This window comes from Danio aesculapii, chromosome 7 (genome assembly GCF_903798145.1).
Source record: "Danio aesculapii chromosome 7, fDanAes4.1, whole genome shotgun sequence".
Classification (NCBI taxonomy): domain Eukaryota; kingdom Metazoa; phylum Chordata; class Actinopteri; order Cypriniformes; family Danionidae; genus Danio; species Danio aesculapii.
The window spans coordinates 33,094,639-33,109,476 of record NC_079441.1 but is presented as its reverse complement, the minus strand read 5'-3'; the positions used below and the strand labels follow the sequence as shown (position 1 = coordinate 33,109,476).

Sequence of the window (14,838 nt, the reverse complement as noted above, 5' to 3'; positions counted from 1 at the left end):
ATTGGAAACTTTCAAATATTATTGAAGAGAGACTGCTGGAGAGTCACATATTTTTGGTCAAAGTGCCACATGTGGCTCCCGAGCCATAGGTTCCCTACATCTGCTCTATTGTATTTATCAATGCTTGTGATCAATTTATTATATTTCATGCAGATGCACTCCTACAAAATCATCTAATTTAATCTAATTTTATGCATTCTTTCCAAATGGAGCTATTCATTTCATCTGCTGAAATTGTACTCAATCGCAATATATATTGCAGAAAAATAAAATACTGCTATGTATGTTTTTTCCAGTATTGTGCAGCCATATATATATATATATATATATATATATATATATATATATATATATATATATATATATATATATATATATATATATATATATATATATATATATATATATATATATATATACATACATACATACATACATACATACATACATACATACATACATACATACATACATACATACATACATACACACATTTTCTCAAATATATACATGCAATATGCAGAGCACTCGCATATATATTATGTCAAAACAAACTTTTATTTTGAATTCAATTAATCTTTTCCCAGCACTATATTATATATAATTATTATATAATATAATATATTAACTATATATTAATATATTTATTTATTTTAATTACATTTTTGAACTGAATCGTTAAAATGACTAGAAATAAAATACTTAATTTCAGTTTATTGTACATCCAATATTTATCATTATTATTTTATTTATTATTTTATTTATTTATTTATTGGTGATTACTATGCAATTGTAATCACCCTCTACTCTATAATCCCCACTAGGATCATCTGATGTTTCCTCGGATGCTGATGAAGCTGGTCAGCCTACGCACTTTGAGCAGCGTCCACTCAGAGCAAGTGTTTGCTCTGCGGCTCCAAGACAAAAAACTTCCTCCTTTACTTTCTGAAATTTGGGATGTTCACGAATGAGCCGGCGCTCCACCAGGACCGAATGAGCCAGTGTCAGGGAAACGTGGGTGGACAAGTGTTCCTCTACAGACAGAGCACAGGGTCATGATGTCCTCCCACTGTCATGAGAAGCCTGCTTTTACCATTCTCTTCCTTGACCTCTAGATTTTGGACCCAGTGGTCAGTGAGAGCTGCTTCCTTTGAATGTGCTATTGATAGACTGTATGGCCAGAAGTAGCTCAGGGACCGATCAGAGCAGGTAATGGTTATTCGACCATCGTTCGAGCTTTGGGGATTTGAATGGGTTTGGATTCAGAGACTTGCTTGCTATGATGAGCGACCACGAATGTGTGGTCACTTTTTTTATTTTTTAAGTTGTTTATATCTAATGTTTCAGCACCAAAAGCATCAAGCAGGTTTCGGCGAAGGTTTCTACTATCTAATTCATAGATGAGGTTGTCTTGAAGGTTTTTCATTACAGAGATGTAGTTTATTTACAGTGTTTTACAATTCCACTCTGGCTGATTGGTTAGAAATGGCTGGCAGACATCTTTATATTTTAAATATGCATAGATCAGGCACAGAATTGAGGAACATTGTCTTCTTTTAGTACAGGCTATAATTCACATATTTTTCCTATGTGACATTTGACATGCATTTAGTCTTGTAATTAATGTTAAAATGCAATCTCCTTTTAACACCCGTTTTTTTTTCAATCAGCGCATTATTAGTGCAAGCCGTCGTAATTCAGAGCCCATGTTACACTGATCAACCGTATCACAGCTTTCACAAGGAATTCAGTTTTCCGCTGGTTGGAAAAAAGGAACTGAGAAGCCAAATGGCCCGATTTTATGAGAATAAATATATTCTGAATCGGTAAGAATCACTGGAGCCGTTGAAAGCACATTTTATCAAAACAACAACAATTGCTGCTACTTTACTCTCACTCAATCCATTCAAGATATAAGTGACTTTCAGAAGAACGTTAAAGATTAATTAATTTAAGAAGAAATTATGGTCCTTGATGAATAAAAGGCAAGTCAGCTGCTACTGACTCACTTCGAGAGTCACAAAAACACACAAAGGCAAAAGAAAAATGAATAAATATGATGTTATGAAGCAAAATGGTGCAAGAACGTTTATATTATTTATAACTTTATTAACTTTAATCCAAAGCTTCAGAAAATGGTCCTGAGCACATTCAGCCTAAGCTTTCTGTTGCATAATGATGTAGATTAAATGTTGGGAATCTGTGAAAAGTCAATCTTCCTGACTGCGATCACACAAACAAACATAATCTTGCTTTGCTATATAGACTTCAGCATCCAAGATAATCATAAGTGCTGTTCAGATTAACAATATAGCTGTATGTTTATTTTTTTTTACTTTTGAAGTGCTGTTAGCATTGACTTGGTTTTGTTTTATACAGATGTTTCAGCAAAAAAAAAGTGTTCAGTGATTTACTTATGAAAATAAGTCATCTACATCTTGAATGGCCTTAGTTAACTTCGAGTAGTTTTCAGTTTTGGGTGAAGTATTACTTTAGCCTGATTCAGTGTGCTGCTTGACTCACAGCAGCTACTGAGATGCATAGACAGCTAGATAAACTTCTTGCGTGAAGCATTCTGAAAACATAATGCAGACCATAATTATTCCTTTAACATTACATTATAATGTTTGGTCACTTCCGTCTGTAAGCTAACATGCTGTACTTCTACTTGATGGAGGCCTGGTTTAATATTGTTTGAAAATCCATTCATCCAATCTCAGATTGGTGTCCCCCGCAATGTAACTCAAGTGAAAATTAGTGGATGATATTGTCAGAAAAAATAACATGGGTATTTAATGTTGTATTTCATCACCTTGTTGTATTTTTTTTTGTTTCAAAATGTTATAATTAGTTCTATAAACACCTATTTAATTAGGTGAGTTTTGTCATTTTTATTATTATTTTTTATTTCCACATGCTAATTAATTTAATTGACATCTTTAATATTTCTTAGGTGATTTGCAATTATATAGCATAATCTGTGTTAACTATTTTATTTGTACCTCACTTTAACAGTATAATGTGATTCATAAAGTCTGAATGCACTCAGAACAAAACCTGTCCCATTCTCCTCAAGATATTGATCTTAAACTGAACCGTATCACAGGATTAGCTCTGAAATAAGGGACTAGGCAGATGAGAGCGATTTGTAACGTCTTACTCTGTAACAATGCAAATATCCAGTGTGAGCATGTACAATTCAGTTTTTGCTGATCTTAAAAACCACTTAAGAGACGACAAGGGTTGTTGTGAATCAATGCATCATGGATACTAACATTGTAAAAGAATTAGCTAAAAGCATAATTTCTGCGGTTGACTAATACAGTTTGTTTGCTCTGACTGTGCAGATTGAGAATATGTTTGCTGACCTATTTGTGTGTGTGAGTATGTTTTTAGAATATGTTTGATGTCATATGCCTGTTTGTATGTTGTTTTTTTCTACCATTCTTGTGTCGGGCTGTCAGCTAGTGAAATCGCTTAAGCAGATTGTTTTCCTCAAGCTCTTTTTTTATGAGAAGTTCTAACCTTTCACAAGGGCTTGACAGTTCCAGTGTATAACTGCAGGTGTCTTTTACCTTCTGTCCGTTCAGATTTCAGGAGCATCCCAGCGGACTAAACAGCCAAACCCTGACAGTTCATATGCTGAATCTTGGTTAATAACAGCCTACTGAAAGACATAACCTCCCTGATCTTCCTGTTGAACTGATATTGGAAATGTGATGAGGCATATTTGATTCCTGATCGTCAATAATGAGCGTTATCTCTTGCTGCTCTAAGCTTTATTTTCTCCAAACTGAAATGATGGAATATAGCAGTATGCTGCTACGCGAGGCAGAGTGTAATGCAAAGTTGATTGTAGATCTAATTTTTTTTTCACCCTCAGCCCAGTGGACCTCATTACTTTGATTAACGTCTGTCCTCAATAGAGAGAGTCATGGAAGGGTGACATGACAGAAATGCAACCTTATGTTTTAACGCCTTAAGTCCTTGGATGTATACTGCTTTATATGTGTAAATTAAAAGTAGACTAAATTTATTGTTCTGTGAGAGTATATATTTATCTGATAAAAAATGCTGAAAACTTAGATGACTCAAAGCCTATTCTTTATACAGAAAGACATTCACCTAAAACAGGGAACCTCCGTATTGTTTCTGTCTTTTTATTACTCTGCTGTTTTTTAATAGATCAGGGTTGGTTGACCCTGGAAATAAATACTGAATCTGAGCTCACGACGTTGGTGTCAGTAATCTGTCTATTAGCATGAGTTACGAAAGCATCTCTCGGCAGCCTATTTTAAGGAAATATGAGCTTCCGACAGAAGCAGTGTTGTGTTTGTTTACTCAATCAAACCCACCCTCCCCGAGCAATATGCAAATAACCAGCCACCTACGTCATTTGACATCAGTTTTTGCCTTTGAAATGAAGTCTTTTGAAGATATCTGCTCTTTAGAGAGGTTTCACTTTCACACTCGTTCTCATCTGTCATTGTTAATCAAACAAGTAACCAACAGGAAAAGCCACTTCACATTTCTAGATGTGTGTGATCGTGAAAGTGTGTCCCCTCTGAGAGAATGAATGGTTCAGTCCAGCCTCCGGCTGTACGCGGAACTCACGCTCGGCACAGTAGTTGATGGCGAAATTCGATTCTTTTCAGGGAATCGGTTCTTTTGAACAGTTCGTTTCAATGAATTGCGCAGCTTTTTATTTTCGTCTGAATTCATTGTACTTTATTCCGACAATGCATTCAGACGATGTAGTGTTTATTATTATATGAACAAATGATCCGACATTTTAAAGTCAAAAGACAAACAAACTATTTTAGGGTGTTTGCATATTATATTGTAAAGTGCACCATATTGAACAGTCTTACAATGAGGGAAGGAATAAATCTGTTCAGGAAAATGAAAATAATTTTTTCCCATCATCATGCTGTCTGTGTGTTTTTAAAGTAAAAGATGACTTGGGAACAGCATTTTAATTAGGACTATATTTAGATATGTTTACGTATAGCTTTATAATTACATAACAATGTATTGTGTTCTTGTGAAAATACCATATCCCAGCAAAAAACAAGGAATGTTAATTTAACTTTGCTTCCATTTATTCATTCGTTTATTTTCTTTTTGGCTTAGTCCCTTTATTAATCAGGGGTTGTAACAGCGGAATGAACTGCCAACTTATCCAGCATATGTTTTACGCAGCAGATGCCCTTCCAGCCCAAGTAGCCTATAGTGCATGTCTTTGAACTTGTGGGGGAAACCAGAGCACCCAGAGGAAACCCACACCAACACTGGGAGAACATGCAAACTCCACACAGAAATGCCAACTAACCCAGCCAAGCCTTAAACCAGTGACCTTCTTGCTGTGAGGTGATCGTGCTAACCACTGCACCGCTGCTAAACTCATTTAGTTCCCACTTATTTATTTTTGGGAACCAAAACATCCTGACCTTTTGGTAACAAGTAAAGAGAACATTTCAGGAACAATCTTGTGTCTCCAAACCTATAGGCAATGTTCTGTAAAAGACAACTTATAGAAGTTCATTTACAAAATGAGCAAGAAACTAACGTTAACTAATTTTTCTGTAAACCAAACATTAGCTGGCTTGTGCAAACATTAGTTGTTATAACACACATTTTTTTTGCATCACCCTGCATGTGCATTTTAATACTAACAAGACATTTTGACTGTACTTGCATATGGTACTTTTTATTAACACTTAAGAATGATAGTTATTTAATTTTGCTGTAGTAGGCTACATAAAGCACAATACTCTTTTTATAATGGTCGTTCAGGTAATGTAAGTTTAATTAATAGTTCACTCCAAATGCCCCAATAAAATGGAGATAGTTAACCCACAAATGTAAATTCTCCCATCATTTACTCACTCTAGACTTCTTCCAAATCAGTTAGTTTTTTAAATTACTTTGTTTTACACAAAATGTACTTTGAAGTGTGTTGTAAGTCTGTAACCATTGACGTCCATAATTAAAAAAATTAATAAATAAAAATAGCCTACTATGGAAGTCAATTGCTACGTTTCCAACATTTTTCAAAATATCTTCTTTTGCGCTGAATAGAATAGAATGGAATGGAATAGAATCGTTTCCCTGTTCATTAGGAATTAGACCGGTTCACACAAACCGTGAACAATTGAAGAACCGGTTCAACTGATTCACTAAAAAGAACCGATTCAAATGAACGATTCCATCACGTCGCTATCGTACAGCCAGTGTGCAGGCAGAGAGAAACAGGAGGACGAGCAGCGTTTATCTACAGGCACAATCACCACCGCATCACTGACTGGGCTGCTGCTGTTGCTGCTGCAAGACACGGACGTGCGGTCTGTGCGTCGCGTCGCGCAACTGTCACATCATGAGCTCGTCATCGTTACAAGCGAGCAACGCGCTCTGAGACGCTGTTTCGCCGCAGCAGGGCCACAGAAACACGGCTCAAGCGAGTAGCGGCGGCGTTAGCTTCTGGAGGTCAGTATCTGTTTTACTCCCGTCCTCCTGTCTAACCGTATGCCTTCTAACTCGTATGTGATGCTCATTTTGTGGTTTGCTCTGGAGCAGCGGTTAAGTTAGCGATGAAATGGATGAAGGTGTTTTCGTTGTAACGGTGTGGAAATGTACGCAGCTGCTTGTATAAGCAGCTTTGACAGCTAGCTATTTGATCCCGTTAGCCACTGCTAGCTGCTGGGCTTTATCTTTCTCATTGCAAATGTGTGTTTCACTGGATCTCTGCTTATAATATATGATCAAAGACTGTCAAATGTCAGGAGTTCCTGATAACAGGGCTGTCGATAGGCAGGGCTCTCATCATTAATTGATGCCCTCGGAGTCAGTGCAGCTGATGAGGCTGAATGACACAACAGAAGGCTATAAATATCACACACAAAAAAGACCTGCACCCCTATTCGTATAAGATCCCGAGCAGATGTCCCTGTGTGTGTGTTTGCTCTCCAGAGGTCATAAGGACACAGGTTTTCTCTCCTCCTGAGGGGGTTTGGATGTAGTGCTGTAGTCATGTCATCATGTTGTCATGATGACGATGGTGATGATGATGATGATGATGTGATACACGAAAAGCACTGCTCGATCGTGCAGTTTGACCTCTCTGAATTTGTTTGAACAGCTTTTCTCTGTGGGGACACTGGAATAGTTGCGACATCAGGCCGTGTGTAAGATGACTTCGGTGGTGTTGTTTCTCTCCTGGGTGAAATGTGAGACGGCTCTTTGCTTTTGTCAGTTCAGTTTTTGTGTTCAGTCACTTGTTTGCAAAATATTCTCCTTATTCAGTGTTCATGGATGAATTCATGAAGTATCTTTGTATATTGAAGTATCATTTATGTTTCTTGATATTGTTCATGGTGACGCGGTGGCACAGTGAGTACCATGTTCGCCTCACAGCAAGGAGGTCGCTGGTTTGAGCCAGTTGGTATTTCTGTGTGGAGTTTGCATGTTCTCACCGTGTTTGCGTGGGTTTCCTCCAGGTGCTCAGGTTTCCCCCCACAGTCCAAAGACATGTGCTATAGCTGAATTGGACTTAGTGTATGTTTGTGATTGTGTATGGATGTTTCCCAGTGATGGGTTGCAGCTGGAAGGGCATTCGCTGCGTAAAACAGATGCTAGATAAGTTCATTCCGCTGTGGCGACCTCAGATTAATAAAGGGACTAAGCCGAAAATAAAATAAATGAATGATATTGTTCATCAGTGGATGGTTAAAGGCAAAGGGTCTGTTAAACACCAAGTAATGTGCTCAAAACACAGTTCAGGATATGGACACGGTGGGGGATGCAACATTAATGAAAAGCATTAATCTGGGCCAGATTTGCATTTAAGGGATTTGTTCACCCCAAAATTAACATTTAATTTCCCTGAAGTGGTTATAAACCTTTATGAGTTTCTTTCTTCTATTGAACACAAAGGAAGATGTTTTAAAGAAAACTGAAACCTGCAATCGTTGACTTCTTTAAAATATCTTGCTTTATGTTCGGCAGAAGACAGAATTGTTTTTTTATCACAGATTTTGTTTCCAAGTTTCTATTTTATTTTATCTGCAATATGCGTCTCGTTTACACTAATACGTTTTAGTTTTAAAACAGCGTTTTAGAATGAAAGCGATCCGCGTCAGCACTGGCATTTCACCTTGGTTTCTGAACAGATCTCCGTCCATACTGTAGACCTTTTTCTTAGAATGCAAAATTACCCATAATGCTTTGTGTGTATGCGCAAAGAGAATGCTTAGAACTTCCGGTCGGCAGCTGATGCGTATAAAGAGTCACAGCCATACAGCTTTGAAACGATAGTTTTAATCTATTTTATTTGCTTTTAACATCTTTGAATTAATACTGTTGTCGATCAGCACCCCCCCTGAACTAATTAATTAAATAATGCAATCTAATGAGATGGAAAACAACTGCTGCGAGGTATTTTTCCCCTCTTGTCAGACAGCATCTTGTGCTGTTTAAATGAAGCCTAGTCATCGCTAAAGTTAAAATTTTCTCTTTCTTTTAAACATATAACCAACTCAAACCAATGTTTTGGTGTGTCACCAAAATCTTTGACACACACACGCACACACACACACACACACACACACACACACACATAGCCTGTACTGTCCCTATATTTCAGCATCTGTTTTTCTCTCACCCTTGAACCACATCTGACAGAAGTATAATGACTTTAACACGCGTCTTGCTCTCTAAATGAAAGTTTTGCATCACAAAAACACTCCACTAGCCACTGAAAACAGTATTGACACCCAGTTGAGAAACACTGCTCTCGCTGATTTTTAACGGAAGTTCTAAGCAGCTTACCGGAAGGCGCTAGTCCCTATGGGGCCCTCCATGCAGCAACGAAGAAAAAGGTCTACACCTCTGAAAGCCCACCTCACGTGACCGCACACACTCTCTGACATGTGCTGCAGCGAATGCGCATGTCTGAGCAGCGCATGTCCAGGCCTTGAGCAGTGCACGTCGGACAGTTCATCAAGGATCTTCCGCTGGATTTCATCTCACTATAGTTGCTAAATGTGACGCTTAATTAATCAAAGATAAGTTAATATATTAATTTATGTAACCACGTACACTGATTCTGCACATTTGACTGATTTGTATATTGTAAAAACCTATTGTACATTATACTTTTAAAATGGCCATTATTGATTATTAAAACTGATATTGAGCAAAAGAGACCGGGTATGTTTCATATTTTCAATGAAAATGACAGGAGGCAGTAATGTTATAGGCTCAGTTTTGTTCTAAATATGCACACAGTGAAGATGACAGTCATATGTAGCTACACGAAGCCTTAACATTGTTAGTGTCTGTTAAGTTAATATCAAAATGAAAACAGACTGTTCCTTATATTATGTTTTCATTTTATTGTTAAGATAGTGAAACAACATAGCCAGGGTGATGCAAATGAGGTTATAAAGTAGCCTACACTGTTCCCTTTGAAGATTTACCCGACGTGTCCTCTGGATTTTGTTTTCCACATCAAACTTGCGAAGTCTGAACGTAAGGAAAGGTTGCAAGGCCGAATTTTGGGCATTTATTATTGAGGAAAAAGCCTCAATCAGCCTCCGTTTTCCTCCATCCACACTGACACAGAGCAGCAGAGTTTTTTAAAATTAAAACGGCCTCTTCAGCGTTTCCAAAAAGCTTCAGGGCTCAAAAACTCCAGGGTAGTGTGGACGGAAGGTGTAACCATAGCAGAACCTATGCAGTTTTAAACTAAAATGCATTCGTGTAAACTGGGCCTAAGTGTCATCATCAGTAGCAGCACCAGAAGAAGTTACTGCTAGAAAATAATAGTTATTACCATGGCTGTATTTGAGGTCTGGTGGTTGTGCAAATATTAAATTACAGCAAGCACCTCATCCTCCAGCTCACAGTGCTTCTCCCAGTGGTGTCGTGTGAAATGCATGAAAAGCGTGGAGTGGCCAGACTGAAGTGTCACTGCTTTGATCTGATTTGGTCACCGGGGAACGTTGGGTCCTCAATTGATCCTCAGTTAAATTGAAATGGCCTCTCCTCTCCACACATAATCCTGATTGATGTTTGAGTCCAATCTTAAACCATTTATCTGTCACCGGGTTTGTTTTTCCTTCCTTAGTGTTTGGGTTAAAGGAACGTGATGCAAGTCACTGGAAGAGAAACTCATTTTGGAGGTTGGAAATCAATTGTACAGCCATTTCTCCCATTTGGGTGTGGTCTGACTGAAAGATGAGGATTTTTTTTATCTGATCTTCCTTGGCAAGTCAAATACGATTGAACATTATGTGAGATTTCACTAGTCCTGGAAATATTCCATAGCAGCTGTCTTTTATAAATGCAACTCTGAGACTCTTTTGTGTGGTTTTAGTTCTAGATTTAATGATGATAAGGCAAAAACCCCAATGAGATTGCTGTATAATTTGTTTCTCTGTTATTGATTGGCTGGTGTGATAGCACTGCCAGAAAGGCTTATTTTATCTCCATCGCAGCAGTAGCTTGAGGGGGTTTGCTGTGAGCATGTGGGCAGCCGACGGGTGGGATGGCTTTTGGAAATCTGCCTCTCTTCTACCGCATGAGCAGGTCAGAGTACGTGTCTCCACTGGCTTACTGTGTATTTCAACACAACTGGAGCTGAAATTAAGGGCACATAATGCATCTTGTTGCAGAATCTGCAAATGTCATGATCATGTTGTATAATGCAGCACCTTCGCCGGATGCATGCATGAAAAAATTTGGGATACAAAACTCTAAATTTAGGGTCGATTTATTTTATGAAACTGCTGGCCTTTGCTTTTTTTTCCCAAGGAAGAGAATGCATTGATGCAAACAGAAATAAATTTGAATCATTTTTTAGAACCAACCATCCTAAATCCATCAAATACATGTGTCTGGGGCAGAAAACGAAGTATATGTGATTAACTTTTATTTATTTATTTATTTATTTATTTATATTCTCTTATACTATTTATTCACATTTATATTTGAGATTTAGTTAGATTCGGTTTTGATTCTTAGTTAAACTTTTAGTCTATTTATTTATTTATTTGCGTTACCCTAATTTATCTTAATTTCAGTTTTAGTTTTACAAATGTTAGTACTTCAACTGACTTGTTTTATTTCAGTGTTTTTTATTTGTTTTGTTTGAGGCAAAATATAAAAGTTTTCCATCAAATATTTCTTCAGTATTTTATATTTTTAATAACGAAATAGTAAAAAAAAACAATTAAAAACTGTGACTGTTCTTCAATTAACTGCGATATATTCATAAAAAATAAATAATATATATTATAAGTTTGAAGATTGCAAAGGAAGACATTGGCTTTTACAGAATTAGCTTAGCAAAGCTTACAGCCAACGAAGTTTGGGGACTACAAAAAAATTAATCCGGGTTAATGCGATCACAAACGCTTCCAGTTACTCACATTCACCCTATGCAGCAACGGGACTTGGCCAGAGGCGCTGTAATGTTAAAGCAGAGAAAGCTAAAATGTCGCTGCTATTTCCACAGAGCTTCTTCTGTTTCTGTATTTGGGCTTCTAAAGGACACGACACAAAGAGAGAAGTGCTTACAATTTAATTTTAATTATGATCCAGAGAATTATAAAAAAAATATAGCTCTAGCATTTGACAAAGGAGAACTTCCAGAATCTGTCCTAGTTCAGTGCTGGGTTCGGCTAAACTCCTCCAACCATTATAGACAAAGCTGTGGATTATGAGCCACAAAAATTTTTATTTGTTAAAATCGATCTATTACATGCATAGTGTCTAGTGTTGATGCTATGTTTTAAAATTCATATTTATCAGTCAAACCCCTGTAAACACCCACTATCTTCAGCAGTGCTGCAGTGTTTCTCTATGCGGACGCTTTCCATGCGTTCTACATCTCAAATAACTAACTTGCAAAAGATATGTGAACGTTTCATATTACTCACACATGCTTACTCCGAATATATGTGAAAGACACTTGTCAGATCTTATTTTAGAGAGCAGGTAAGAGGTTCAGCTGTGTCCTCTTTATTTTCTGTCTGACTCCGGCTCAAACTGATACTGATACACTTTTCCTGGTGATGTGGAGCTGATCCGCAAATCACATTATGTTAGCTGACCAATCAGAGCCTCTGGAGGGCGGGCTTTTCGGAAGAACTAGGAAATATGACAGTCGGTTTAATTTTAGCTGAATAGCAGTGTGTAATCAAAGTAATACCATGATTTTCGACAATTGAAGCATGAGCACATATTGCTTTGCATCTTATAAACACAACCAAGCCTTAAAACACTACACTCTGGACCACCTCTTTATTAATGAAAAAATTAAATAAAAACTGTTTTAAACAGGTATACAGTTATTGTCAGATGCCTGTCACTGCATGTTTAAATTGACTTTTTTTAAGGCAGGGTACTCAATTAAAGTTTGTTACTTAATATATTAGCCAAAATTGTGCTAATGACTAATTTATTGTGCATTTTTATGATGATGAGCATCTCTCTCCTCTGGGTGAATATGTTCACCCTGGAGGTATGAATATTGACACCAAAATAAATACGTGCTGCTTATGTACCATAAATAGATGTGTGAAATATAGGCCATATTATATATTGCTGGCTTTTTTTTTCATTTGTGTGCATGTGTGTTTGGATTTCGCCTCTTAAAAACCTTTTGTATCTATTAGCCTTTTGTTGCCTTGTAGCCAGTGCATTGTCTGTTGACCATCAGATCAAGCTTGTTGTCAGTGCTAATCCATTTTAAGGGGCTCCTTAACTGGACAGTAAAGATCACACCATCTTAACTACTTTGAAAAAAGCCTGCCGCAAACCAGTTGTGAAAAACCATGGGTGCAAAACCTTAAGAGTCTTGAGAATTTCAAAAATCCTCAGGGCAGTGTTAGCCCTACTGAACCCTGTGATGTAACATGAGGTCTGCATGAGGATTGTTGACTTGTTGATGTTAAGTTTCTTCGAAAAGAACATCCTCATAGATCAAAGTAAAATGTCATGTTTAGACTGCAACTTATTAGGGTTTCAGGGCTGTGCGGTATTACAATATATATCGTATGGACTAAATAAAAAGTCTGTAGTCATATTATGCTCTATCGTTAATATTGTGGTATTACAAACATTGTTTATTCTGGTAATACTTTTTCATTTTTTATGAGTGCAATATTACACATCATTACAGTGATGCAATAACAGAAACATGAATAACAGCGTCTGTGTCCGTGGGGTCTTAAAGTTTTAAAATGTCCTAAATTCATTCATTCATTTTCTTTTCGGCTTAGTCCCTTTATTAATCAGGGGTCGCTACAGTGGAATAAACTGCTAACTCATCCAGCACAGATTTATGCAGCGGATGCCCTTGCAGCCGCAACCCAACACTGAGAAACACCCGCACACTCTTGCACATACTTACATACACTATGGCCAATTTAGCTTATTTAATTCACTGTACCACATGTCTTTGGACTGTGGGGGCAACCGGAGCACTCAAAAGAAAACTACGCGAACACAGTGAGAATATGCAAACTTCACACAATGTCTTAAATTTCATAAACAAAATTTTAGGTCATAAAAAGTCTTAAATTCACTGAAATATTGTGTTGTAGGTCTTAAACAATTTTAAACAGGTCTTAATTTTCCTCTGTCCAAGTAAAGCTACCTAATTGGGCTGACATTCATCCGATCACCAGCGGTCCATCTAAATAAAACTTTTTCAGAGGTATATAATTCACAACAGATGCTAGAATTAAATTCACTAATCAAGAAATTAAAAAACTATTAAAAAACTAAGGAACTAAAAACAATTACACAATTCTTTATGATAATAACAGCAAAATATCCCTTTACATGGTCTTTCATCTCTACAAAAGCTGTTTACCGAGGGGACATAATGTTAATAAATAAAACGTAAGGTTTTATAAGAGCAATAGGTTGAGTTGGAGTTATAATCAATCCATTTGGACCAAAAGCCAACACATATATATTTTTGATTATTCATGTAATTTGTTTCAACAATAAATATAGTTTTAAAAATCTTTAACTTGTCATTTCAAAAACAAAAGAAGCCTTAAATTGCAAAAAAAAAATGTATACAACTAAAATTAATTAAAACGCGTGGCTAAGAAATAACTACATTTGCATTGTTGTTGTTTTTTAAGAAAAAAACTCCATTGGCCCAACCGGGACGTTTGTTAAACACAAAAATATATGTATGTATATGTCTAAAATTTAATTCATAATGGTCCTAAAAGAGTCTTAAAAAGTCTTAATTTTACTTGATAAAACCTGCAGAAACCATATTATGTAGCAATATTTTATGCCTGGCCTGTAATCATTCATTTTTAATATTTCTTTAATATTTCTTTTATACTTTTACACTTTAAATCAAACATTTATCCTGAAGTTATAAATAAATTGAGAAATATGATCATATTTTAATGAGTAGATATTCGAGTATATACTTGTATATAAAAAAAGATATCATTCTTTCCATGTGGTCACGGTATATAAATTATTAATTGATATAATTGAAAGAAAAATAATAATATTGTGATGTATACATTGTTATTGTGATATGAGATTTTTGTCCAATCGCCTAGCCATATAGCTTCAGTTAGGGCTGAACAAGAAAAAATTTCAGCCTTGATATTTCAATTTGTGCACATCTGCAATAGTCACATCACAGCATGCACAATGTTCAGTTGGGAATATAGTTGAGCAGGTATAGTTCAGAACGCATGAGATTTGTGGAGTCATTGCAACGTTTAAGCATAATCAAGTGAAAGTCTATGATTTTGTTTTTAAAGCGATTGGCTGTATTTGATTTCTGTGGAAAGA

The 14,838-nt window shown here is 36.5% G+C and overlaps 2 protein-coding genes across 40 annotated transcripts in view; both read left to right on the top strand.

The window, feature by feature from the left end:
• nr1h3 (nuclear receptor subfamily 1, group H, member 3) overlaps nt 1-4,233 on the top strand; it is a 30,534-nt gene extending 26,301 nt beyond the window's left edge. Inside the window, exon 11 of the mRNA XM_056461739.1 lies at nt 825-4,233. Within this exon, the coding sequence (XP_056317714.1) occupies nt 825-971 (147 nt within the window). The 3' untranslated portion in view covers nt 972-4,233. The remainder of the gene's footprint in view (nt 1-824) is intronic.
• A 1,996-nt stretch (nt 4,234-6,229) lies between these two features.
• madd (MAP-kinase activating death domain) overlaps nt 6,230-14,838 on the top strand; it is a 93,206-nt gene continuing 84,597 nt past the window's right edge. For all 39 annotated transcript variants that reach the window (XM_056461704.1, XM_056461720.1, XM_056461719.1 and 36 more), the window contains exon 1: nt 6,230-6,486. The gene's annotated coding sequence lies outside the window, so the exon portion shown is untranslated. The remainder of the gene's footprint in view (nt 6,487-14,838) is intronic.